The 24,623-nt window shown below is 53.7% G+C and overlaps 1 protein-coding gene across 1 annotated transcript in view; it reads right to left on the bottom strand.

Annotated features, from left to right (window-relative positions):
• DNAI1 (dynein axonemal intermediate chain 1) overlaps window positions 1-24,623 on the bottom strand; it is a 68,763-nt gene that overhangs the window by 1,948 nt on the left and 42,192 nt on the right. The window contains exons 11-20 of the mRNA XM_052645228.1: window positions 24,364-24,481; window positions 24,042-24,085; window positions 13,984-14,231; window positions 8,370-8,459; window positions 8,155-8,242; window positions 7,545-7,624; window positions 7,141-7,276; window positions 5,472-5,620; window positions 5,267-5,389; window positions 1,370-1,555 (exon numbers count right to left, since the gene is read on the bottom strand). Of these exons, the coding sequence (XP_052501188.1) occupies window positions 1,370-1,555; window positions 5,267-5,389; window positions 5,472-5,620; window positions 7,141-7,276; window positions 7,545-7,624; window positions 8,155-8,242; window positions 8,370-8,459; window positions 13,984-14,231; window positions 24,042-24,085; window positions 24,364-24,481 (1,262 nt within the window). The remainder of the gene's footprint in view (window positions 1-1,369; window positions 1,556-5,266; window positions 5,390-5,471; window positions 5,621-7,140; window positions 7,277-7,544; window positions 7,625-8,154; window positions 8,243-8,369; window positions 8,460-13,983; window positions 14,232-24,041; window positions 24,086-24,363; window positions 24,482-24,623) is intronic.

The following is a 24,623-nucleotide window of genomic DNA, read 5'->3' as shown; positions in this document are numbered from 1 at the left end:
AGGTACCCATGTCCTCAGGTCCTCAGAGATACTGATGCTGACCCTTGCTCTGAGGAGTTGAGACTGGGAGATCCTTGCCTCCCTGGGTCAGAGTGGGCAAGGCAGGCCTCCCGCCACATCTACTCCCTTCAACATGTGATGGCTGTCCCCCAGCCCCGAGGGGTCACCACCATCCCTCCCACAGGGCTATCCAACTCTACCAGCCTAAGCCTGGGTCACGCTCCTCACTAAATCAAGAACAGATTTTATCTGTTCCACAAATTGTACTGCCTTCCTCCAGCTCCTGGAGGCCAACTAGCAGGGCTTAGCAGAGTTTCAGACCACGCCCACCCCACAGCCTCTGGGCCACAGCTGCAGGCACTCAGCAGCCTTCTGAGTATTTATAGCCAAGTCCACCCCCTCCCCCAGCTGGCTACAATTACAGGCCCAGCCAAAATCCTAGCCCTTGCCTCCCTGGCCATGGTGGGGAATAGGCCAGGCTGGCATGAGAGGGTTAGTGCAGTGGTGCCTGCCTTGGTGGTGGCACATGGGGGCAGGTGTCAGCAGTTGAAAGAGGGCCCTGCTGTTTCCTCAAACTGCAAGTAAAGGCATCAAATGGCAACCCAGGGGGTACAGTCATCAGGGCAACGTGGCTCAGCCCCAGCTCAGCTCTGACCTTGGTCCAGAACCTAGCAGGGAGCAAATTCTCTCCTAGCACCCAAATGGACAGGACTGGGATCTAGGGTTTGGGATTTTTAATTTGGACCTTGGGCTCTGGATTCTAAAGTCTGGGTTCTTAAGTCTGAATCGGGACTCTGAGATCTAGACTTTGCGGTCATGGCTCTGGGCTCTGTGGCCTGTATTCAGAGCCCCTGGGCTCTGGTCAGGATCTCTGGATCATTCTAGATCCCAGAAAGGAACCAGAGCTCAAAAGGAGGACTGCCTAGCTACTGACCTAGTTACCCTCCTCACGGCTCATTTCCTGCTTCCTGTGTGGACCCACAGCTCCCAGTTCAGGGACCATTGGAGTTGAAGCTCTGTGCAAGCCCAGCAAATGACTGGAAACTAAGCCTTGAGCCCCTGCCTGGATAACACCAAGCAAGCCAATGATGCCCATGTACTGCCCCCAGACTTTGGACTCTAGTCACCTGCTTACCTGTTGTTTCCACCTGGGGCTCAGATTCAGCGTGTCAGAACCCATCTGTCCCCCTACAAACCTACTTCTATGCTTCTCACTTGGACAATGACATCACCCTTACCCTGGGCCTCCAAAGCCAGAAACCTGGGGCTATCGCCTGGCTCCTCCTCTTTCTCTCACCAACCACTCCCCTCCCCACCATCCCGCCATCCTGGAGACTTTCTTGGCAGCCCAAATTCCCCAAGACTGCACCTTCGGCATCTTGCGCAAGTTGGGTGAGAGCTTGAGGCAGGTGACATGCCCTCGGTCATCGCCCACAATGATGATGGGGTGGATGGGGTTGAACTGCACGTGGGTGAGCTTGTTCTTCTTTTTGGCCACCACGGGCTGGTTGCAGATGGCCTCGTACTTGTTGATGGACAAGTCAAACACGTGGGTCTGTGAAGAGGTAGGTGTCAGCACAATCAGGGAAATGGGGTCCCTGTCCCCGCTCCCCACAACCAGAGGAACTGCCCCTGGACTTTCTTGGGAAATAGACAGAAGCCTAGCACACTGGAGCTGGAGGTAGTAGGAGAGGCGATTTGTGTCTCTGTTTGTTTTTCCTGTGGTTGAGGGAATGACAATAAAATGTTTAGGAGAAAATTTAAGTCTCTACAGAATTAACAGTAATAGCAGTTGCCATTTATGGAGCACTTACAGCTTTCCTGGTGGCTCAGATGGTAAAGAATCTGCCTGCAGTGCAGGAGACCTGGGTTCAATCCCTAGGTTGGAAAGATCCCCTGGAGAAGGGAATGGCAACCCACTCCAGTATTCTTGCCTGCAGAATTCCATGGACGGAGGAGCCTGGTGCTCTACAGTCCATGGGGTTGCAAAGCGTCGGACACAACTGAGAAACTTCTACAGTATGATGTACTAGACTCTGGGCAAGCATGTTACCTGGTTGCCTCATCTAATTACTGCAGTCACAGCCACTCTATCAGGTAGGTTCTGTTATTTTCCACATTTTATAAATGAGGAGATGGAGGCTCTTAAGCCTAACTTGCCAGTAAGTGGCAGAGCCAGGGTTTCTACCAAATGAATATATGTCAGGTGCTTGGACAGTGCTTGCCATATAGGTGCTGAACAAATGTTGGATCTTATTTTTACTGCATTGTAAGTCCAAACCATTAGCAAGTTTTGCCTAGACTATGCAGCATCCTAACTGGTCTTCCTGCTTCATCTCCCCCCACCCTTCTCTTATCCATCCTCTGTGTAGCTTACCTTTTAAAAATCTGGAATCCTCCAATAGTCTCCCTGGGCATGCTACATAAAAATTCTGATTCTTTCTCTCGATTCTGCACCATTTGCTCTCATCTCAGGCTCTCAGCCCTTTGCCTACTAGATCCTGGCCACCCTAACTTCCTGTTCCTTAAACCTTTCCAGCTTGTTCTTCCCTCAGGGCATTTGCACTAGCAGTTCCTTTGTCTGGAAGGCCTCACTCATCTTCACCTGACCCTTTTGTGTGACCCAGCTCTCTACTTGAATGTCACCTCTTTAAAGATTTCCCTGACCACTTTATCTAAGAGACCACCCAGTCCTTTCCTTGTGCATCACTCTATTTTTAAAGATATAACAGCTTTGAAAAGGAAAGTGTTAGTCACTCAGTCATGTCTGACTCTTTGCAACCCCATGGACTGTAGCCCGCCAGACTGTCTGTCTATGGGATTTTCCTGGCACAAATGGGTAGCCATTCCCCTCTCCAGGGGATCTTTCTGACCCAGGGATGTAAACCAGGTCTCCTGCATTGCAGGTGGATTCTTTACCATCTGAGCTATCAGGGAAGCCCCATAACAGCTTTCTGGAGATATAATTAATATACTATAAAATTTACCCATTTAAAGTATACAATTCCCGTTTTTTAGTATATTCACAGTTATATAACTATCACCACAACCAAGTATAGAACATTTTCATCACCCCAAAAGAACCCTTATGCCTATTACCAGTCATACCCACTTTCTCCCAACCCCTCTTTCCCTGCTGCTGCTGCTGCTAAGTCGCTTCAGTCGTGTCCGACTCTGTGCGACCCCATAGACAGCAGCCCACCAGGCTCCCCCGTCCCTGGGATTCTCCAGGCAAGAAAACTGGAGTGGGTTGCCATTTCCTTCTCCAATGCGTGAAGGTGAAAAGAGAAAGTGAAGTTGCTCAGTCATGTCTGACTCTTAGTGACCCCATGGACTGCAGCCTACCAGGCTCCTCCGCCCATGGGATTCTCCAGGCATGAGTACTGGAGTGGGGTGCCACTGCCTTCTCCCCTCTTTCCCTAGGTAACCACAAATCTACTTTATTTCTGTAAATTTGCCTATTCTGCTGCTGCTGCTACTAAGTTGCTTCAGTCGTGTACGACTCTGTGCGACCCCATGGATGGCAGCCCACCAGGCTCCCCCGTCCCTGGGATTCTCCAGGCAAGAACACTGGAGTGGGTTGCCATTTCCATCTCCAAAGCATGAAAGTGAAAAGTGACAGTGAAGTCGCTCAGTTGTGTCTGACTCTCAGCGACTCCATGGACTGCAGCCCACCAGGTTCCTCCATCCATGGGATTTTCCAGGCAAGAGTACTGGAGTGGGGTGCCACTGCCTTCTCCTTGTCTATTCTAGACCTGCATAAATGGAATCAGAAAATGTTTGGTCTTTTGTGACTGGCTTCTTAATTTTTTAAAAGATTTTTTTGATGTGGACTATGTTTAAAGTTTTTATTGAAGATGTTACAATATTCCTTCTGTTTTCTGTTTTGTTTTTTTGGCCAAGAGGCATGTGGGATCTCAGCTCCCCAACCAGGGATCAAACCTATACCTGCTGCATTGGAAGGCGAAGTCTTAAACACCGGACAGCCAGAGAAGTCTCTGAGACTGGCTTCTTAAACTAAGCATGCTTTCAGTGTTCATCCATGATATAGCATGTATCAGTAGTACATCTCTTGTTAGTGCTGAGTAATACTTCTTATGGATAGAGTACTTATTGTTTACTCATTCATCAATTACAGACATTTGGGTTGTTTCCACTTTTTTGGCTGTTATGAATAATGTGGCTGTGAACACTGGTGTACACATGTCATCCTCTTTTGATCTCTGCCCAGCACTTAACTCTACTGGGGGTTTGGTTGTTGCATTCTATTTCTTTCCCTTCACTGGAACATAAGCTCTGTGAATCACCTGAATCACCAGGCCCTGGCCTGGAGTTGGGAGCCACAGTTGGCCCTTGGTTAGACATTTGTTCAGCAAATAAATGACTGACTTAAGGGTGATGCCTTAATACACCCTATTCTTTCCTGGCAGGTGCCTCTCAGCTTACATCAAAGTCCATAAGTAAATTATGTTGCATAAAAACTTTCCCCCCAAAAAAATTTCCCCACAAGCTGTTTTTGAGCTTTCACCGATTCTTATTGTTGCACAGACCCCTCCCACCTGCCCGCTCAGACTCAGCTTGCACACTCCCAGGGATGGGGAACTCACTACCTTTCAGATGCTATTTCGACCACAGATTGACTCTGGTGTATAAGTTTCTCTTTACATCAAGCTGGCACCCCACCCTGTAGCTCCCTCCCCATGGCCCTCAGAGAAGACAGCTCCTCCTCATGGGATCTTATTTCCCATCTTGCTCTCTCCTTCAAGGTGAACAGCTCCACTCTCTCCTCCAGGCCTCATGGGGTGACAGATCCCTCTTTTATTTATCTACTTTTGGCTGTGCGGGGCCTCTACCGGCACGTGGGTGTCCTCTAGTTGGGCCTCTCATTGCAGTGGCTTCTCTCGTTGAGGCTCTCAGGCTCTAGGCACATGGGCTTCAGTAGTTGCAGCATGTGGGTTCAACAGTTGTGGCCCATGGACTTGGTTGCCCCATGCATGTGGAATCTTCCAGGACCAGGGATCAAACCTGTATCCCCCCACTTTGGATTCTTAACCACTGGACCACCAGGCAAGTCCCTGAATGACCCCTCTTTTGACAGGGCCCCAAGTGGCCTGGCCCTTGAGGACACACAGAGTCCTATGTTCCACCTTCCCCCAGCTGCCCTGGGCCTGGGGTGGGCCCTCCAGGAGGGACAGCTGAGATGGCTCATCTTGTCTTCAGTAGGGGGTCAGTAGGGGGTCAGCAGGGTCAGGAAAGGGGCACTTACCTTCCCGTTGGTGGTGACTGCTGCGAACACAGTGGACGAGTACGGTGCCCAGGCCACGTCTCCCACAGCTGAATTGAGGTCATAGATGAACATCGGGGTCCTGCAGTGGGGAAGGGCGGAAAGCTGAGAGAACAGAGGGCTCATGGTGCCAGAACCCTACCGGTCCCCGCCCAGGGTGCAGCCTGAGGGAGGGCAGGCCCCTCACTTGATGGTGTGGTCCCATATCTTCACTGTCCAGTCGGAGCTGCAGGACATGAAGACCTTGGTATGGTAGGGGTTCCAGGACACAGCATCCACGGCCATGTTGTGGGCGTCGTAGGTATCGAGGAACTGGCTGGAGTAGGATTTGGAGCACTGGGGTGGGGGTGGGGAAGCATGAGTGAGCGCGGTCAGCCACCACTTCCCCAGGGGGCTCTGGAGGGTCAGACCCTGAGATTCCTCTTCTGTCCCCGCCCTGCCTCACTGTCCCAGCTGAGCTGGGGCCAAGCTCTTGGCTGTTCATCTCACCCTCAAAGCAACCAGAGAGAAAGGAGGGGCTTAAGGGACTGAGGTTTGGGTGGGCAGGGGAGCCTTCCTGGAGGGTGAAGGAAGCCTGCCCAGAGGATTCCAGGCCAGGCAGAAATGGCCTTTCCTCCCTGAGGCTTCCCTGGTAGCTCAGCTGATAAAGAACCTGCCTGCAATGCAGGAAACCCTGGTTCAATTCCTGGGTCAGGAAGATCCACTACAGAAGGGATAGGCCAACCACTCCAGTATTTCGGGGCTTCCCTGGTGTCTCACATGGTAAAGAATCAGCCTACAATGTGGGAGACCTGGGTTCAATCCCTGAGTTGGGAAGATCCCCTGGAGAAAGGCATGGCAACCTACTCTAGTATTCTTGCCTGGAGAATCCCGTGGACAGAGAAGCCTGGCAGGGCTACAGTCCAGGGGGTCACAAAGAGTCAGACACGACTGAACGACTAAGCACAGTACAATCCTGAGCCCAGGCAGAGCAGGTCTAGGGGTTCTGGTGGCGGTATGGTCTAGTTTGTGTCCACGCCAAGGCCTGTGGACAGGCAGACAGAGCCCTGGATCCACCAGCAGTCCACAGACAGAATCCTTGCAGCGGTGGTAAACATCCCACCTTTCTCAGGTAGGGGCTTCCCTGGTGTCTCACATGGTAAAGAATCTGCCTGCAATGTGGGAGACCTGGGTTCAGTCCCTGCATTGGGAAGATCCCCTGGAGAAAGGCATGGCAACCCACTCCAGTATTCTTGTCTGGAGAATCCCATGGATAGAGGAGCCTGGTGGGCTACAATCCATGGGGTCGGTCGCAAAGAGTCAGACATGACTGAGTGACTAACACTTTCACTTTCATTTGCTCCCAGAAAAGCAAGTGCAGAGCCAGGAACAAGTCCCAGTCTCCTGAGTTCTCATTTGGTTTCCTGCCCTGGCCACTGTGCCCTTCACTTCCTCCCTCCAGGAGACTGAGTGACTGACTGGTCTCTTCCTGTCTCCCACAGCCACAAGCAGGGGTGGAGAAGGGGGGTGGGGACATCTTTTGCATTCAGATCGGCTCTGCCTGGGCCTCAGGGGCTCCCGGGAGGCTGCCTGTAATTAACATTCTGAGTTTCTGAGCCTAAGAAAAGCTTGCAGCGGAGCTATTTCTGGATGGATGAAGGTTCAGAAGGATGTTCACCTACTAACTCTGAGACCTGGCAGAAGCGGGCCACCAAGTTCCATCCCACCACCAGCTGGGATGAACCCATTGTTCAGAGATAGGTTTTCTTGTTACCCAGCCTTCAAAGCTCAGCTCAAGTTCAGATCTCCTCTAGGAAGTCTTTTCAGGATGTTCCAAGCCCCACCTCTTGCCCCGCAACCCCTGTGCCCAGCTCTACCTCCTTCACCCCCAGGCAGGGAGCAGGACGTGAGGGAAAGATGCTGAGCTGGGCTAAAGTCACCCTCTAGATTCTTCATCTCCTTTCCTGCAGTCAGTCCCTCTTCCTGACACCCAAGCAGGTCAACAAATGCATTCTGGGAGGGGACATATGTATGTATACCTATGGCTGATTCATGTTGATGTTTGGCAGAAACCAACACAATACTGTAAAGTAATTATCCTTCAATTAAAAATAAATACTTTTTTTTTTTTTTTTAAAGAAAGCAGTGCATTCTCTTTCCCCAGAAAGCCTTCTAGTACTGATGAGCCCCGAGATCCATCCGAATATGGTCTGTTGAGAATGACAACCTCCCAGGTCTAGTGGCCCTGTAAGAAGCTGGCATCGGCACAGCGCTACCTCACCTTGTAGATTTTTCCCTCCTCTGTGCCCACCAGAAACAGGTAGTCAATCTCTCTGTGGAAGTCAAAGGCAGTGCCGCAGCCTTTAGGAGAAGAGGGAACTGCTTTAGGCCAGTTCTGGAAGGGAAGGAAGCCCCCAGCATCCACCTCTACCCAGTAGGCCCTCCCCTGGGACAGCCTGAGTCTGGGTACTATGAGGGCCGGAGCCAGCCAGGCAAACGGAAACTGGGTCCCTGGGCTGCCGCTAGAGCCCGGCAGTTGGAACTCTGCAAACGGGCCAGGGCTTCTGCAGACAGGAATGGGGCCTGGATAAACAAGGTGGGGATTGAGTTAAACAGGGTCGGGGTCAGGGTAAACAGGGAAAGGGTCTGCAAACAGGGATATGGTCTGCATAAACAGGGGAGGAATTGAGTAAACAGGGATGGGATCTGGGTAAACAGGGGCCTGATCTGCATAAACAGGGAGGGTCTGCAGACTGCTCAGGACCAGGCTTTCTCCTTACCTCCTCCTACCCAGCAGGAGGGGAAGTGGGGTGTGCAGAAAGAGGGAGGACCAGACCTCCTGGGCCCAGGGGGATGTGGCCAGGCCGGAGATGAGGTGCAGGGGCTCTTACCCACTGTGTGTATCTGCAGGCCCTCGAGACCTTCCGTGGTGCTGCCCTCCACCTTCAGCTTGATGACGTCAGTGTGAACCAGCTCGCTCTGTGGTCACACAGGGATGGGGAGGCGCACCGGTGGGGCTGGACTGGCAGGGTTGGAGTCCCCTGCCATTTGGCTCCCACCACTCCCCATCGTCACCCCTGCATGACCCTTTCTGGGAAACACGCACCTTCACGAGCGTCCAAGACACGATCCTGCCGTCGGATGACACAGAGAAGAAGTTGAGGTTATGGTCCATGTCATCCTTCTGCCACCTGACCTGCAACATTCCACACTGTGAGCTCTGGGGCCCTGCGAGGGTGTTGGGTTAGGGCTGCGAGCTGAGCAGGGCTCACTCAAGGACCCTTCTGAGGCCCAGAAGCCAGTTCTGGGAGCCCATTTCCTAGGATCCCATGATGGGCCTGCCCTCCCTCCTCACTCACCACCCCCCCACCCCAAGCATCCTGAGGCAATGTGCCAGTGGGGCACTGCCCCGGTCTCCGGGCTCAGCAATGGAGGTACCTGGGTCCTCTCTGCGTTGGCAGCTAGGAGCCCTGTTTTTTGTTTGTTTGTTTAGAGAAACTTGTTGTTAAATTTTATTTTCTTTAAATACGTACCTTTTCCCCACCCTCACCCACATGGGGGGAGGAACAGAAAACCCCGATTTGTGGGATTCCATGTATAAAACCTGAGATGGTTAGGATGAAGTATAAAAATACTGTTTACAAAGGGAAAGAGGGTGTCCATTGTAACCTTAACTTTCAGACACCTCCATCTGCAGACCCCTTTTTGCTCCTTGAGAAAAACTCCTGGGAATCCCTTTGGATGTAGAACAAGCCCTTCTTCTGGTTGGGAATGGCGGGTGGGGCATATGTGGTGTGGGTTGATCAGTTGTGTCTGACTCTTTTCAGCCCCATGATCTGTAGCCCACCAGGCTCCTCTGTCCATGTGGCTTCTCCGTGCAAGAATACTGGGGTGGGTTGCCATTCCCTTCTCCAGGGGATCTTCCCAATGCAGGGATCAAACCCAGGTCTCCTGTATTGCAGGCAGAATCTTTACTATCTGAGGTGGAGGGGAGTAAGGGAATGGGATGGGGAAGGGTATGGGGAGCTCCCAAACCCCAATACAGAATAGGAAGCTATTTTTGTAACAAGTTGTTAGAAAGCAGTGGCTCTGCGTTCGACCTCCTTATGTCGAGAGCCCATCAACCAGCTTCCTCATTTCTAAAACAGAAATCATAATAGCATGAGTTTGTTGTAAGGAATAAATGAAATAATGAATGTGAAGCTCTTAGGTCAGAACACTGCAGATATTAAGTGTTTAATAAGTAAGTAATAGCCACCATCGTAGGAATCAAGGTGCCAAGGTTCTTTTTTTCCTGCTTGCTTCCCTCCCCATCCAGGCTTGGTTTTTCTCCAGGTTGCCTTTCTTCTGTTCCCACCTTCACTTCACCACTAGCTCCTGCTTCTAAAATCTTGCTCCCAGCATCTCAGATATGAGCTACATTTCTCCAACTGCAAATTGGGGTTAATAATTCTTCCCCACCCATCTTCTCCGGGCTGGAAGCAAACATATGGGAAAGTGTTTTGGAGACAGAGCTGTTGTCTTATGAAGATGACACGCTTGAGGCTCAAGTTTCTGTTGCCAGATGTGGAGGCCCGGCAGAGCTGTGTCCGGGAGGGCTGGGGCGGGGCTGGGTGCCCAGAGCTTTCCAGCCTCCAGGCCTCCTGCACTGGGACCACCATCCTTCCCCTGTCACAAGGAGAGGCCCAGTGAGGGCGGACGGGAACCCACGGGTGCTGTCTGTAACCACAGTTGTAACCTGGCTCTTGAGCAGTGTACGTGGGGTGGGAGCATGGAGGGGATTTCTTCTCCAGGGGACCCCCCTCCAGGCCTGGCTGTCAGAGCTGCAGGAGGGCGGACCTCGTCCTGCCTGGGCCTGTCTGGGCAGGCTGCTCTTTTGTGCTTTTGCCAAGAGGCCTAGAACACCGCACAGCCTGTGAGGCACATGCCAGAGCAGTCTTGATACCGAGACAGCTCCCTCTTCTGCGTAAAGGTAGTCTCTTTAAAGGGGGGAGCAGATGGGGGTGTCAAAGGCCAGAGAGTAAGAGGCACAGGGGAGCCGCAAAGGGAAGTGTTTAATGAGTGGCCGCTGGCGCGCATGGAAATTGTATTTCACACCCCACTTAGCAGCCTGATGCCCAGTCGGGGGTGGTGCATGTATCTGCAGGTGTGCGTGTATGTGTGTGTGTGTGCAAGTTGCACACATGCTCCTGGAGTGGAGGTGGGAAGGTAGGAATAAAGAGGGCACAGAGAGGGCAGGTGGAAGTGGGATTGAGAGAATGAACGAATGCCCAGGAAGCAGGCGGTAGGGAGGAGACAGAGGCCTGCACCACTGATTCCTTCTCTTTCGCGTTCTCTCATCAGGGCAGGTGTGTTTGACCCCAGGGTCTGCTCATATCCTTCCTGCCTCCTACCCCAGTGTAGCAGAGGGTACACAAACACACACACACACATTCTGCAGAGTGCTGCTGGTTGGGGCTTCCCAGCCAGGCCTGAACAGGGCTACGCTACCCAGATGGGAGGCAGCCTGTGCCGTGGGACCGGAACCCTGTCCCCTTTGGAGACCCTGGCTCCAAAACTTTCCATGGCTCCCTGTTACCAACAGAACAAAGTCCTTCGGCCCCCAGCCTGGCTTTTGAGATCGAAAACAATCTGTCTGATTTCTCCCAAGACATTTCTCCCTTGAAGAAGGACCTAAGACTTTGATGTCTCTGACACCTCCTTCACGAGCCCCAGCTCTTTTTCAAGCTCCCGAATATACAACCAACTGCCTGTAGGATGCCTCTTCTGGCTTCTTGTATTAACTTCTGTCCAGAATTCTGTGGCATCCTACAGGTTGTCCCAAACCAGAGTTTCAGGTGCCATCACCAACTTTCCCTTCCCCCATAGCCAGCCAGTCACTTCCTTCTCTTGATTTTACTCCTTAACAGCTCTCAACCCTATTTTCTCATTTTCATTTTCATCTCCAATGCCCCTGTTGTGGCTCAGTCTTAAGGTCTCTCACACTGCGGCTGGAAGATATCTCCAGGATACTGCATGACTGTGGGATTTCTTTGCCCCCAAATCCTCTGATGGTTGGAGAGTGATTTTCAAATTATGCTGGGAGGAGCTCTTAGAGCCTTGGGAAAGTTGCTTAGGGGATGTGGGGAGTGATGACAGGGGACCCTCAAGCAATCAGGACCCTGATCTTACCAGAGCAGCCCCACTCTCATCTTTCTAATACATTGAGCTTCTGTACTTCACTAACACTAGGCTTCCCAGGTGGCATTAGTGGTAAAGAACTCGCCTGACAATGCAGGAGACGTATGGGATGTGGGTTCGATTCCTGGGTCAGGGAGATCCCCTGGAGGGGGAAATGGCAACCCACTCTAGTATTCTTGCATGGAGAATCCCATGAACAGAGGGGCATGGCAGGCTTTACAGTCCATGGGGTTACGAAGAGTTGGACACGATTGAAGCAACTTAGCACGCATGCACTAACACTTCATTTGAGACCACTGACATGTAGAATCCAAGCTTCCTCCTTGCTGGAGAAGCACACTCAGGACTGGGCACTTAGGTCTTCTCAGGTCCCGCTGCTCCTCCCTGTCCCGCATACTGTGCTCCCTGTGCTGCGTCATTTCCCAGCAGGCCCCTCTGCTTGGGCCCGTGTCTTTCTGGTGCATGTGACCCCTCTGCAGCCTTCTTCATCAGTGCATGCTTCCTCATGCTTCACAATTCTGCTCAGGTGCTTCTTCCTTTAGGGAGACTTCCTTGGCCTTCCAGTCCCTGCTTCTCATCCCCCAGCACTTTGGACAATCCTCAGCCCTCCTTGGCAATTAGCACATGTCCTATCTGCTCAACCTTGGCTGCTGTGTGTCCCCGCCAGGAACTCCGGAGACCAAATCCTTGAGCATCATCAGCCTCCAGAGGAGAGAAGAGGAAGGAGTTGCTGAATGAATGGATGAAGGAAGAGACGAATGAGGAAGCAGGGAGGGAATGAGAGCAAGCAAAGGAAGAGAACAGGAAGTCGTTAAAGGAGACAGAGACAGGCAGGCCCCTCCCACGTCACAAGCCCTGATTCCAGCCAAGAACTCAGAGTCTTCGGTTTTGCAAAGGCAGCAGCCCTGTTCTCCTGAAAGGACTGTGGGAGAACAGAAGGGCACCCTATCCAGTCTCCCTGGCACCCATCCAGGCAAGGGGGAACGGTCTCCTGCGAGCCCCACTTCTCTCTCCAACTTGCTATTTGATTCTGAGAACAGAGCAGAGAGGGAGAAGGCTGGTTGGCCTTGGCCTCTCGCCCTCTCCTGGGCTTGAGGAGAGTCAGGCCACCCTGAGATGCTCTGCGCTTGGCCCTGGGCTGTGTGTTTGAGCTGGCAAAGCAAGGGCAGGTCTGATGCTGGCTTAGTTTGATCAAAGCAAGTCTTTTCTCTCCATAGACTTCAATGTCTCTGCAGACATCCTCCCTGTGTCTGGAGCCCTGTGTGCCTGGACGTGATGACTCGGGAGGTAGGCTTTCCAGAGGAGAGAACCCCTGAAGCTGCAATTCTGACTCTGGCCTTGGTTGAGGGGAGGGTATTTCATGGGAGGAGGTGCCTCCTTCCTGTGCCCCAGATCCGGGTAAAGGATGAAGCTGAGAGGTCCCCACTTCCCCTGTGCCCGGGCAACCCTCCTTCTGCTCAGGCCTGTCTGGGGGCCAAAAGCCAGGGCCTGGGCATCCATGTGACTCAGGAAGTTCAGGGCCAGACAGGCAGGGGTGCAGGGCCTGCCGGCAGAGCCTGTCAGGGCAGGGGGCAGAGGACAATGAGAAGACAGACCCCAGCACTGTCTGAGTCCCCCTTGGCAACTTGAGACAGACATGTGTGCTTAGATTCTCCCAGGCCAGACCACGAGGTAAGGGTGCCCAGGCTCAGAAGAAGGGACATCTTTGGAACACAGTGAGGAAGGGCTGTGAAGCCAGAGCTAAGAGGCTCTGAGAACGAAACTGTGAAACCCACTCCCAGCACAGTAACGTGGGAGACGCAAAGTCAGGGTGAAATCCAGCCCCAGCAACTACAATGGTCCCATTCCATGCCTATCTGGAAAAGCTGGGTACTCACAGGCCCCACCTGCCAGGTCTTACAGCCCCACCTGGAAGGCAGAGAACCAGCAGCACCTACCCTTCTCTGGGAGACCCCTCAAATCTAGCCCAGAGGACAGAACAGAGTCCCTGTGGGCAGTTGAGGAAGACCATAGACCCCTGGCCTGCTGGGTAGCTCAGACGGTAAAGAATCAGCTCGCAATGCGGGAGAATTGGGTTTGATCCCTGGGTCGGGAAGATCCCCTGGAGAAGGGCATGGCCATTGCCTGGAGAATCCCATGAACAGAGCAGCCTGGCGGGCTATAGTCCATGGGGGTCACAAAGAATCGGACATAACTGAGCGACTAAGACTTTCACTTTTCGTAGATCCCTGGAGCCCTTAACATACTCAGCGGAGGCCCATCAGGCCCGGAGCCATCCAGTCACCGAATCTGAGTCACTGAGCAGCACTCCTGAGATCCAAGGTCCTTAGCAGATGGATGGGCAGGAGACCACCACCCTTACAGCAGACCCTCTTGCCTCCTGATACTCGTCTCTGCCCTTCTTACGCCCAGCTCCTTGGCCTCTAAGCCGGTAGCTGTTGTCCCCAACTCCTGGTCTGCGGCCCTCCTCCTCCCCAAGGTCCCTTCCTCCCGTGGCTCCCACGCCCACCCGCTGCCTCCCACTCGGTTCCGAGGCTGACCTGCCACACAGGGTCCGTGTGCTTGCCAGACTTGGCTGAGCTGCGGAAGGAGGGCTGGGAGTGGGGCTTCTTGAGGTTGTAAATGGCTACGTTGCCATCATAGTGGCCCACCACCACCAGGTAGGGGTGGTCCACGTGCATGTCCAGGCACATGATGCCGCTCTCACTGCTGAAGATGTATTCAGGGAAGCTGGGGTTCTTCATACTGTATACGAGCAGCATGCCACGGCTCTGCTTCATGAAGTCATCTGTCCCGGGGAAGAGGCAGTGGTGGTTGGAGGGTCCAAGTCCCAGCCCCTCCCCTACAGGGCTGACAAGCCCTGCCCCCCTCTGTCTCCCACAGAGAGTATGGGGAGGTTGGGGGGTCCTCTCTGGTCTTCATCTTCTCCGTCTGCAAAACGGAACCATGATACTTGGCCCACCCCCTCCTTGGGGTTCAGCAATGGGTGCAACACACCAGGTGACCAGGTGTACTTGAGGGATGGACAGTCATTCTCCTTAGTCTCCCTGGGGGTACAGGAAAGGGGGTTGCCAGCTCAAAGAGTTGTTACATGAAGGATGTGGGTGGGCTTGGGACGGAGCAGTATCCCTAGATGCCCAGCCCATCTGTTGTGCTTAGGTGCTGGGATAGTGGCTGTGTAATCCCCAGCCAAGGACAGGGGTTCCGTCTGGACTAACATGGAACTGTCTGTGTGGTCCCACACTAGCCACCTGTGGGCATCTTCCCATACCCTCTGGCCCCACAGCCCCCAGTTGCAGCGGAGCCCTAGTTCTAAAGTGAAATTGTCAGTTGCTCAGTCTCTGACTCTGTGTGACGCTATGGACTGTAGCCTTTAGCCCTACCAGGCTCCTCTGTCCATAGGATTCTCCAGGCAAGAATACTGGAATGGGTTGCCATGCCCTCTTCCAGGGGATCTTCCTGACCGAGGTCTCCTGCATTGCAGGCAGATTCTTTACCGTTTGAGCTACACGGGAAGCCCAGCTCTACGCTTGCTCCCAGATTCGAGGAGTCCCAGGTCAGCCAGCGGGGCTTTGGTAGGCCACCATGTTATCTGTCCCTCTGGCCTGGGCACAGTGTTTGGTGGTCGACAGCGGGCCGCTCAGCAGATATCCTTCTCCCTGCCCACCCCTGGCCAGGGGGTGATGCCAGTCTTTCATTCTCTGCTCACCCAGTGCCCATCGTGATCATGCAGTCACTGAACAGAACACAGCCCCTGCCCTCAGTTCTGGCTCTCCTGCCACCAGCCCAGGACCCTTCCCAAGCTCAGAGGAGCCAGAACTGGCGAGGTGGATGTCTAGAACAACCCCCTGCCCCCGTCTTGGGGACCCTATGCTAAGGCAGCCTTTTAGCTGACACAAGGGCTCTCTCCTGGGCCCCCAGGGCTAGCTCCTCTGACCCCCGCAACTGCAGATCAGGCCCTCCCGACAAAACGGCCAGTCCTGAGGTGTGGAGCCCGTGGGTGAGAAAGAAAGGGAGGCAGTCCCAACTTGGTAAGTTTTGCTGAGTCATTCTGTCTTATTCCTAAGGCTGCCCCTTTTGGGGGGGAGCGAGTGACTGGGCTGGGCTCCCCGGGCTCTGGCATGAGCTAACTACCACCGTCCCAGGTACCCTTGGCCCAGGCTTGCTGCAGACAGAGCTGACGGCTCCTGGGAGCCAGGGTGGCCTGCAGTGAGCAAGCTGGCATGCCCACCAGCGCAGCTGCCTGCAGGGAAGCCCATTTTCCCTTGCTGTGGCACAGGCGGCATGGGCACAGGCAGCCCTATGTAAGGAGTGGCTGCCCCTGGAGTGGAAGGTACCAGGGACCAGCCTAAACCACAGGGAGGCACACTGTGGTTCAGAAAGGAAAAGGCTTCTGTTCTGGGGAAAGTGAGGAGGCCAGGCTGGTCACCCTGCGCCTGGCATGTCGCCGAGCCAGCAGGGGACTGGCCTCGAGGTAGGCATGGCAGCTGGCAGTACCTCACCTCACAGGGTCCAGGGTAAGCCCCGAGAGCTGACTGTTCAATTCGGGGAGAGTTCTACAGCTGGCTGAGGGGAGTGTCTTTCCCAATCAGACCATGAAGGGAACTGAACTAGGCAGTGGAACAGTCCCTCGTAGCTCCTTTTGTTCATTACCCAAATCCTGACTGGGGCCTCCCTCTGGGCTGAGCCTGGCAGGGACAGACACAGCCCTCTGGAGACATGGGCCTGCCCTCGGCGGCTCCTGGTGTGGTGACAGGGAGCCAGACCCCTGAGGCTGAATGGGCAAGCCCTTGCCAGGTAATCAGACTCTGAACTGCCATGCCAGAGGTGAGCTGTCGACGCCCTGTATGCCCTGTAGCCTGGATGCCAAGCAAGACTGATGGGAGGAGTGGGCAGGCAGGAGGGTGAATGAAAAGGTGGGCAGTTGGGTGACAGATGCTCAGGCTAAGGATTTGGATGCTCTCCTTGCTGCCCCAAGGGTCAAAGGCGGGCGTGATCCCCACACTGGCTCTCACTATGCCCCAGGGATCTGGTCCCTTGAGGGACAGCAGCGATGACTCGCTTTTTCTAGACACACTTCCAGCAGCCCCTGCCCTGCCACAAATGTGCACAGAACCTTCACAACCAGTGGGACCAGGAAAGGAGGGTTGGAAACCCTAGGTTGGCTCAGTAATTCTGCAGTGTGAACATCTCTGACCTGCTCCCAGAACCACCAGGTGCTGAACTATGGCCCCCAGACTATATAGGTGGATAAACTGAAGCCCTGGTGGCTCAGAGAGTAAAGAAGAATCTGCCTACAATGCAGGAGACCTGGGTTCCATCCCTGGGTCAGGAAGATCCCCTGGGAATGGCTTCCCACTCCAGTATTCTTGCCTGGGAAATCCCATGGACAGAGGAGCCTGGCAGGCTACAGTCCATGGGGTTGCAGAGTCAGACACGACTGAGCGACTAACACTTTCACTTCAAACTGAGGCCCAGGGGGTAGAAACGATGTGCCCGAGTACATTAGGCCTATCACTTGATGCTTGTCACACCCAATATCCTGTTTAGTTACCCTGCTCATGGTAACAGCACGAATCCAAATTTTACATGAAGGTAGAGAAAGGAGAGCAAAGGGGCACTGGACTTTTGGGAGCAATGAGGTACCTGGCAAAGCAAATAATCCCTCCAGAATCTGGACAAGGAGATGTGTAAAGGCCAGGGCAGCCACTTGTGACGAGAGGAAAGTTCTGGCAGAGAGAAGCATGGATTTCATAAGACAGGGACACAGAGAGCAAGCAACCGGCCACACTAAAGCCTTAGATCCTGCCAGCGCTCCCAGGCCACACACATCCTGACAGTAAGCCTCTCGTTCTTAACCTGGCTCAAGTGGTCTCTGTTACTTTCAACCAAACAAGCCGTCCTGACATAAAGATCACAGCTTCTAATCATGGTTAGACCATGTGTTTCCTGAATTCCAATTCAGGGCTTTGTCTGCCAAACCACACCAGGAAAACAGAAAAACTCTCATTCAGCTAGGGCTTCCTCTCCATCTTATTCTATGATGTTCTTGTCCCTGACTCTGGACCCCTATGAACCCTCACTATTCTATCCTATAAGTGTACCCAGGGTGATGTCAGGGCCCCAACTTGCAACAGTGCTACAGGAGAGCATCATCCTGTCTTCCAAAAGTCCTAACGTGACATCACCACTCAGACCACCAGTGGTCTCCATGTGACATCATCGCTGAGGCTACCAGCAGTCCTGGTGACATCACTGCCCAGCCTGCCATCATTCCCAGTATGATGCCACCAACCAGGTCACCAGAAGTCCCAGTAAGACATTGACATCAAGGTCACTCCCAGTGCCTCAGTTCCCAGTGAATGGTAGAATCCCATCACGTTCAAGGCTCACAGAGCCCTGGACTCTGGGGTACTTGATCCTGAATCCCACAAACTACCTGGCTCCCCAGCGCAGGACTGGAAGGTCCAGCGACACAGATAGAAGCCCCCAATTCCACACTCCATTATTTAAAGAGGCAGGAGCCCTGATGTCTGCGGCCAGTGAAGGAATTTCAGGTTCCTCTGGGCCATGGGATTTCAGTGAATCTATGTTGGCTGGGTGGCAGGGAAAGAGGAACAGAGGAAGGGGGAAAGGGAGAGAGCGAGGAAGGGAGAAGGGAGAGGTGATAAACCATCTGGCCTGTGACTCCAAGACAGGGGGAGAGGGAGGGCCACTGGTCTGGCCTTAGCTTCACTTTGTAATTTTGCCTTCTCCAAGAAGCCTTCTAGACCATTCGGCTTCTCCACTATGAGTGCCCACCTACCCCCTGGAATTCCTCTACCCATACTCTGTTATGACAGGTGTATTACTATTACAAGCAGATTTTTCCTTAGCCTGCCACCAAAGGATGGAGCGTGGCCTGGCACGGCCCAGAAGACTTCCTGTCCCAGAGGGAGAGCTGCCTCCTGCTAATCCTGCTTTGCTGGATAATCTCTACCACCTCTCTGACTCTGGCCTTCAATGATTCAGGAGATTTGGGCGAGGAGAGTCAACTCCCTAATAGAGCGTGATCTGGCCATTCTCAGAAAGCCATTGTCTCAGGGGAAGGATGGCTTCATTCCACAATCGACTGAAGCTCTCACTCCCCTCAGCACCCTCTCCTGGGGCCCAGGCAGCGCCACTACACCACCCCTGCCTAGAGCTCTAGATGGTAGGGGGCCGCTCTGGAGAGTCCTGGCGGTCAGGAGAAGCCTGGGATTCTGCTCAGGATTTGGGGAGTGCAGAGCAGGCAGAGGGCATGTTGGGGCATCCGGCTTAAGCCAGGCCAGTGGTCAGAGAGAAGTAGGTGCCAAGCTGCAGAAACAAGGGTGCCAAGCCAGTGACAGCCAGCAGGCCTCCTCCTCTCTTCCTGCAGCTCCCTGGTGAATCCGGCCCAGGGCTTGAGCCCAAGGCAGCAGCTGTTTGATGATTCCCTTATTAAGTCATGTAAGAGGCTCTCAGAGGGGCTGTGGTGGGCAGAATAATGCCCTCCCCCCATGTCCGTGTCCTAATCCCCAGAGCCCATAAATATGTTACTTTGCACAGCAAAAGGGATTTTGTAGATGTGATTAAGTTAAGGCCTTGAGATGGGGAGATTATCCTGGATTATCTGGGTAGAGCCAGTGTAATCACAGGGGTCCTTATAAGGGAAGGAGGGAGGCAGGCAGGTCAGAGCACTGACACCAGAAGCCGACGTCAGAATGAGGCACTTGCTAGCTGGAAAGAGGCCACAAGCCATGGAATACAGGCAGCCTTGAAGCTAAGAGAGACAAGGAAATGGATGGCCCTCCAAACCTCCAAAAGGAACAAAGCCCTGCTGTCACCTGATTTTTGCTCAGCAAAACCCATTTTATACGCTGACCTCCAGAACTGTAAGACAATAGATTTGTGTTGTTTTGAGCTGTTATGTTCAAATCAGTCAATCCTGAAGGAATTAACCCTGAATAGTCATTGGAAGGCCACTGAATGGCCTTCTATGGAAGGCCAATACTTTGGTCACCTGATGCAAAGAGCTGACTCATAGGAACAGACCCTGATGCAGGGAAAGATTGATGACAGAAGGAGAAGGAGATGACAGATGATGAGATGGTTGGATGGCATCACTGGCTCAATGGACATGAGTCTGAGCAAACTCTGGGAGATAGTGAGGACAGGGAAGCCTGGTGTGCTGCAGTCCACGGGGTCACAAAGAGTTGGGCATGACGTAGGGACTGAACAACAACAAAGCCCTTATGTTCGCGGTAATTTGCTACTGCAGATATAGGAAACTAACTAGCTCACGGGGAAGTGTGACCCAAACTCTACTTTCAGGAATCAGAGGGAGAGGTCACTCAACATGGTTGTTCTCTTGCTCCCTGCACATCCCTCAGTCAACCAGCCCCTGCTTCACCTCCACCTGCTCACATGACTTTCCAATCCTCTTAATCACAGGGCTTACTCAACAGCTACCTAAGTGCTTGCCCCCCACCCAGCTGCTGGTTTCCCTGGCGACTGAGGAGCCAACCTGATGTCAATTCCCCTATAAATGGTAGGCTCCTCCTCCCCCAGCAGTGAAGGTTTTTGCCATGTCCTGTCTGCGGCCTGACACATGTGGTAGGGACCTTTTGCTTCTGACTTACAACACTCCCTATCCAGTTACGTTTAAGTTGTGGGTTTCTCAATCACTTTCTCCTTCTCTGGTCTCACAGTGGGGCGATGTGGGGCTAGCAGGTCTGTGGTGGGGGGCAGCCCAACAGGCCATAGATGATACATTTGCTAGGGTGATTTGGAAGCAGTCCCTCTAGAAATCAGGGGGATGGAAGCTAATGACCCCCAGCTCTCCTGATGGCAATAAGGAAACCCTCCTTCAGTTTCCCACATCCCAGCCCTGCCTTCTTGGACTCCAAGCACAGACTGTCCCTTGGGTTAGGATTTTCAGTCTCCAAAGGCAGGGGACGAGCCCAGGGCAGCCCCCAAGAAGGGGCATCAGTGTTACAGGGTTCCAAACTGCCAGTGTGACCCTGAGACTGTGGTGCCAGGCTGGATCCAGGCTTCCAGCATCTGGGCTTTTCCTAGAGCTCTCACCCAATTAGGAGTTGGGACATTTAAATAGTGTGGGAAATAAGAGCAAGGCCTTGGAGACAGAATACATCAAGCGGGACATTTAATTTGATTTAGGGAAAATGAGGCAAACATTTGAGAACCTAAATAACTAACCAGTAATTAAACTAACAACAGGAATGCCCTTGCACTACAACCCGGCGAGCACAGTGGCCTTTATGGACTGTATTTACAAAGAGACCTGACAACATAATTAGTCCTGTAAATTTTACGCAGCCTGCAGCTGAGGAGTGATGGATTTTGTGTGTGGAGGATGAACGGGGAGAAATGAGGTGGATGAATTTCCATTTTCAGTAAATGAAATTAACACTGCTTAATTAGTGAAGCTGACAAATAAATGACCAGGGAAGATTTAAATCCCTTACAAGTGGATCCCTGGCCTGGGCAGGCTGAGGGACCGGCCAGGAGGCGGTGGGACCGAGTGGGAATGGGTGTAATACTGGGGCTCAGGGCCTGACTTTGGCCACTTTTGAGGGTGCTGTCCCTCCGAGGCTGGGCTGAAGGTCAGCTGGCTCATCCACCCTTCTAAGACATGACCCGCTGGAAGGTTTCCTCCCTGTCTCCTGTGTGAGAGCCAGTCAGGACACACACACGGTCTGATCCACCATCCCTGCCTGACAGATCGCGAGGAGTCCCCATTTCCCTGCTGTGAATGGCCTAATGAGCTGGGAAGCACCCACTCTGCGCAGCAGGCCAACACAACTGCACCCCAGCTTTGCCCCATGGGCCATCTCTTCCTAGACTACCTTCCTCTGTCCTCCAGTGTTCCTCCATCTGCTCTCACCTGCTGACAGCCTTTCTCCACTCAGCTGAGACACGAAGCCTGGCCCCAGGGGGAGCCCCAGTCTCAGCCCTCTATGCAGCCTGACATGCCCACCACCTGGTACCCAGCAGCCACGAGGGAAGGCAGGTGTGACTGCTCTGTGCTGTTGCAGGCAATTGCCCAAGCTCTCTTCCCCACCTGCTTGCTCCCAGCCTGGCTCCAGCCAACTGGCCTTGTGCCCAAATGCGGGCTCGGCCCCAGTCCTTCCTAGGTACCTGCCTTCCCCTGCCCGAGTCTTATTTGATCAGGTTAGAGAGTCAACATTGGGGTATCCCAGGCAAAAAGAGTCCTGGGCTGAACTCATCAGGGTCAAGCCCAACAACAAACCCAAACTCTCACTTCAGAGTTTGTTCACATGAGGCAAAGCCTGATGATGGGAGGCAGGCATCTGGGAATTTCCAAAGATAGGGTAATTGAGGTTGGTGAGCAGCTGCTCCTCACAGCAACCCATGCGGGCATTAAGGTGCCTTTTTTCCGGGCTTGGCTTTGCTCACTTTCTTCCAAGGGGACACCCGGGTATTTGCAGCATGGGGCTCCCTGGGGCAACCTCAGGAGTGAGTGCAGGAGCCCTTTGAGTCCCAGCCCAGCCTGGCTCTGCTTAGGCCTCTGCAGGGTGGTACTGAGATGTGCAAGGCTGTGAGGAATAGATGCCCAGTGGAAAGCTGGTCAACAGCTCCCGTGCCAGGGAGAATAATACTACCGCCTCTACTGGGCCCAGCTGTCTAAGAGAAGAGGTGGGGCCTCGTCTGACTCCTCCCTGTCCCCAACAAGCCCCTCTCTCTGCAGCCCTGCCAGAAAGCTAGGAAGCGGACAGACAGACAAATCAGCAACATTCGTCCTTTCTGTGCAGATGGTTCCTACAGCTCAAGGGGCACATTTGCTGCTTTTCTTCCACGTGTGTCTCATAACATGACGGAGGGTACCAGGCGTCAGCCTCTCCAGGTCACCAGAGGAAAAACCAAGGCTCAGAGCAGCTTTCAGCTCCAGGTCACATCACTGGGAAGTGACCCTCCAGCCAGAAGGTCTGCAGCTGATAGTAGTGCTACCCAGACATGTGGGTGTGGCCGACAAAGGACAAAGAGACCCTTCCAGGGCGCACACCTGCTCAAAAGAGCCCACTGGGCCCATTGGAATTGGGGCCATCAATTCCTGGTGGGGGTGTCACTCTGCGCCACTGCCTCTGGCTAACACTGCCCCAAGGACAACCTCTATATGACCCCAGCCAGCTGACACTCCACTCTGGCCCTCGGTGAAAGGAGGAGACGGGAGAGCTGAAGCAGTTTCTCCTCCCACCTGCTGGGGAGCCTCCCCACTCTCCCCACCTCAGTCCTGGGCAAAGAGCCTGGGCTGAGAGCAGCCCCAGAGAGGGGTCCACACCCACTCCTAGGAGGCCCGCTCAGCACCTGGCCCACGTCCAGGCCCAGTAGCTGCAGCAGGGGGAGGAATGTGCTAGCTCCCTGCCAGAGGGGGTGGGTGCCTCCTGCTTGGCAGCAGCCCACCCTCGGGAGTGGGGACACAAAGCGGGCATTTAGGGCATCCTCAGAGGCGGCCCAGACCATGAGACTGGGAGCAGCTCCAAGGGTTTCCTCCCTGAGAGGAATGACAAACACCCACTCCTCTTGGCCCTCGCCTTCCTCCCCCACCCCGGGCAAAGAATGGGCTGGGCGGGCAGGCAGTCTGAGGGGCAGAGACCGGGAGCTTGTACGCCTGCCAGCCAGCAGCAGCTTGGAGAATGGGAAGGTTTTTCTGTTTGCAGAAGCTCATTCTCTCAGCCAGAAAGCGCGCTGTCAGCCGGGGGAGCTGTGGCTTGCGCGAAGTCTGGGGCCCTCTCCTGTTAGGAAGGGGGAATGTCCAGGCCAGAGGGGAGGCAGGGGCTTCTGCAGGGCCCAGGAAACACGAAGGAAAGCCACACAGTTCCCACAGTGCTGCCTCCCACTGAGGGGTGAGGGAAGCTGCCGGGGAGAGAACATCCCATAAGGCAGTGGTCTCCGAGGGGGCAGGGGCCAGTGATGAACATCAAACCCTTGTCCTCCACCTGCTCCAGGGGCTGCTCTGGAAACTCTCTTCCTGCAGATCCCACCATCCAGGCCCTCCCAGGTCTGGCCCAGTCCACCTTCTCATGCTTCTCAAGCCCACTTCTCCAGCTTCACTACGCGCTGGTGGTTCAGAGCCTGCCCTCTCTCTTTGGGATGCCTTCCCTCCCAACTGTCTCTGCCTCCAGTTTCCTGCCTGCAGTTCCTCCCTGTAGTGGTGGTGTCCCTGGCCTTCTCAAATTCCTTCAGTGGTTTCCCTTTGACAGAAGGTCTAAGCTTCTTGGGACGGCTTACCAAGCCCTTTGGGGCTGCCTCGCCCCCTCTACAGCCTCATTTCCTCCCATATCTCTCCTGCCTCCCGACCTTTGCTGCTGCCTCAGACGGAAGTCCTCTGCCCCTCTTTCTTCACCGTAATAACTCCTTCGAGGCTCATTTTGGCATATTCCTTCACGCAGCACTAATTGCCAGTGTGACGGTGGGGCTTCTCCCCTAGACTGTGAGCAGTGTGACTAGACCTTAGTCATCTCTGTACCTTTCACACCTGGCAAAGAGTTCTGCACTGAGTAGGTACTTAGTGTTTGTTGGTTGAGTAAGCAGATGAACAAATAGCCGGATGACTTACAGGAGCCATGCCCCACTGCAAACAGATCGTTGTACTTTGGATTCCTGCAAAAGAAATAAGAACCCATCAGCCTAGGAAATGGACATGGTTTGCCCATGGATACAAGCCCTCCCATGTACACTGGTGCCTTAACTTCACTGCAGACAGACACTGTTGACCTTAGAGACCTAGGGTGGTTCCATAAGAATCCCAGTCTCACTTTTTCCCATAATGCTATGTGTCACCTTCGAGGTGGTTGAGCTTGGGTAGGAGCTGCTTGCTTGTGGCTTGGTACCCAGCAGGTGCTCAGGCACTCCAGGTTTTCTGCAATGCTTCTACTCACCAGCAGAGGGCGGTGACGGCCAGGCGCTTCGCTTTGTCATTTTGGAACTTCCAGAGAGGCAGCAGGGTACCCTCCTGGTCCCGATACTCGTCAGCCGCATCCTCATAGTACTTAAAATCTTAAATACACACAAACTGAGTCAGCCCTGGACTACCGTTTTCTGTCTGTACCTCTTTGGCCAAAACAATTAACCTCTTTGTGTGTCCGAGTGGGAATCATAAAAATACCTACCTCAAGGGACTACTGTGAGGATTCATTGC

This window comes from Budorcas taxicolor, chromosome 8, assembly GCF_023091745.1.
Source record: "Budorcas taxicolor isolate Tak-1 chromosome 8, Takin1.1, whole genome shotgun sequence".
NCBI lineage: Eukaryota > Metazoa > Chordata > Mammalia > Artiodactyla > Bovidae > Budorcas > Budorcas taxicolor.
Note: the sequence above shows the minus strand (reverse complement) of the source record. Positions and strands in the feature narration are given on the sequence as shown.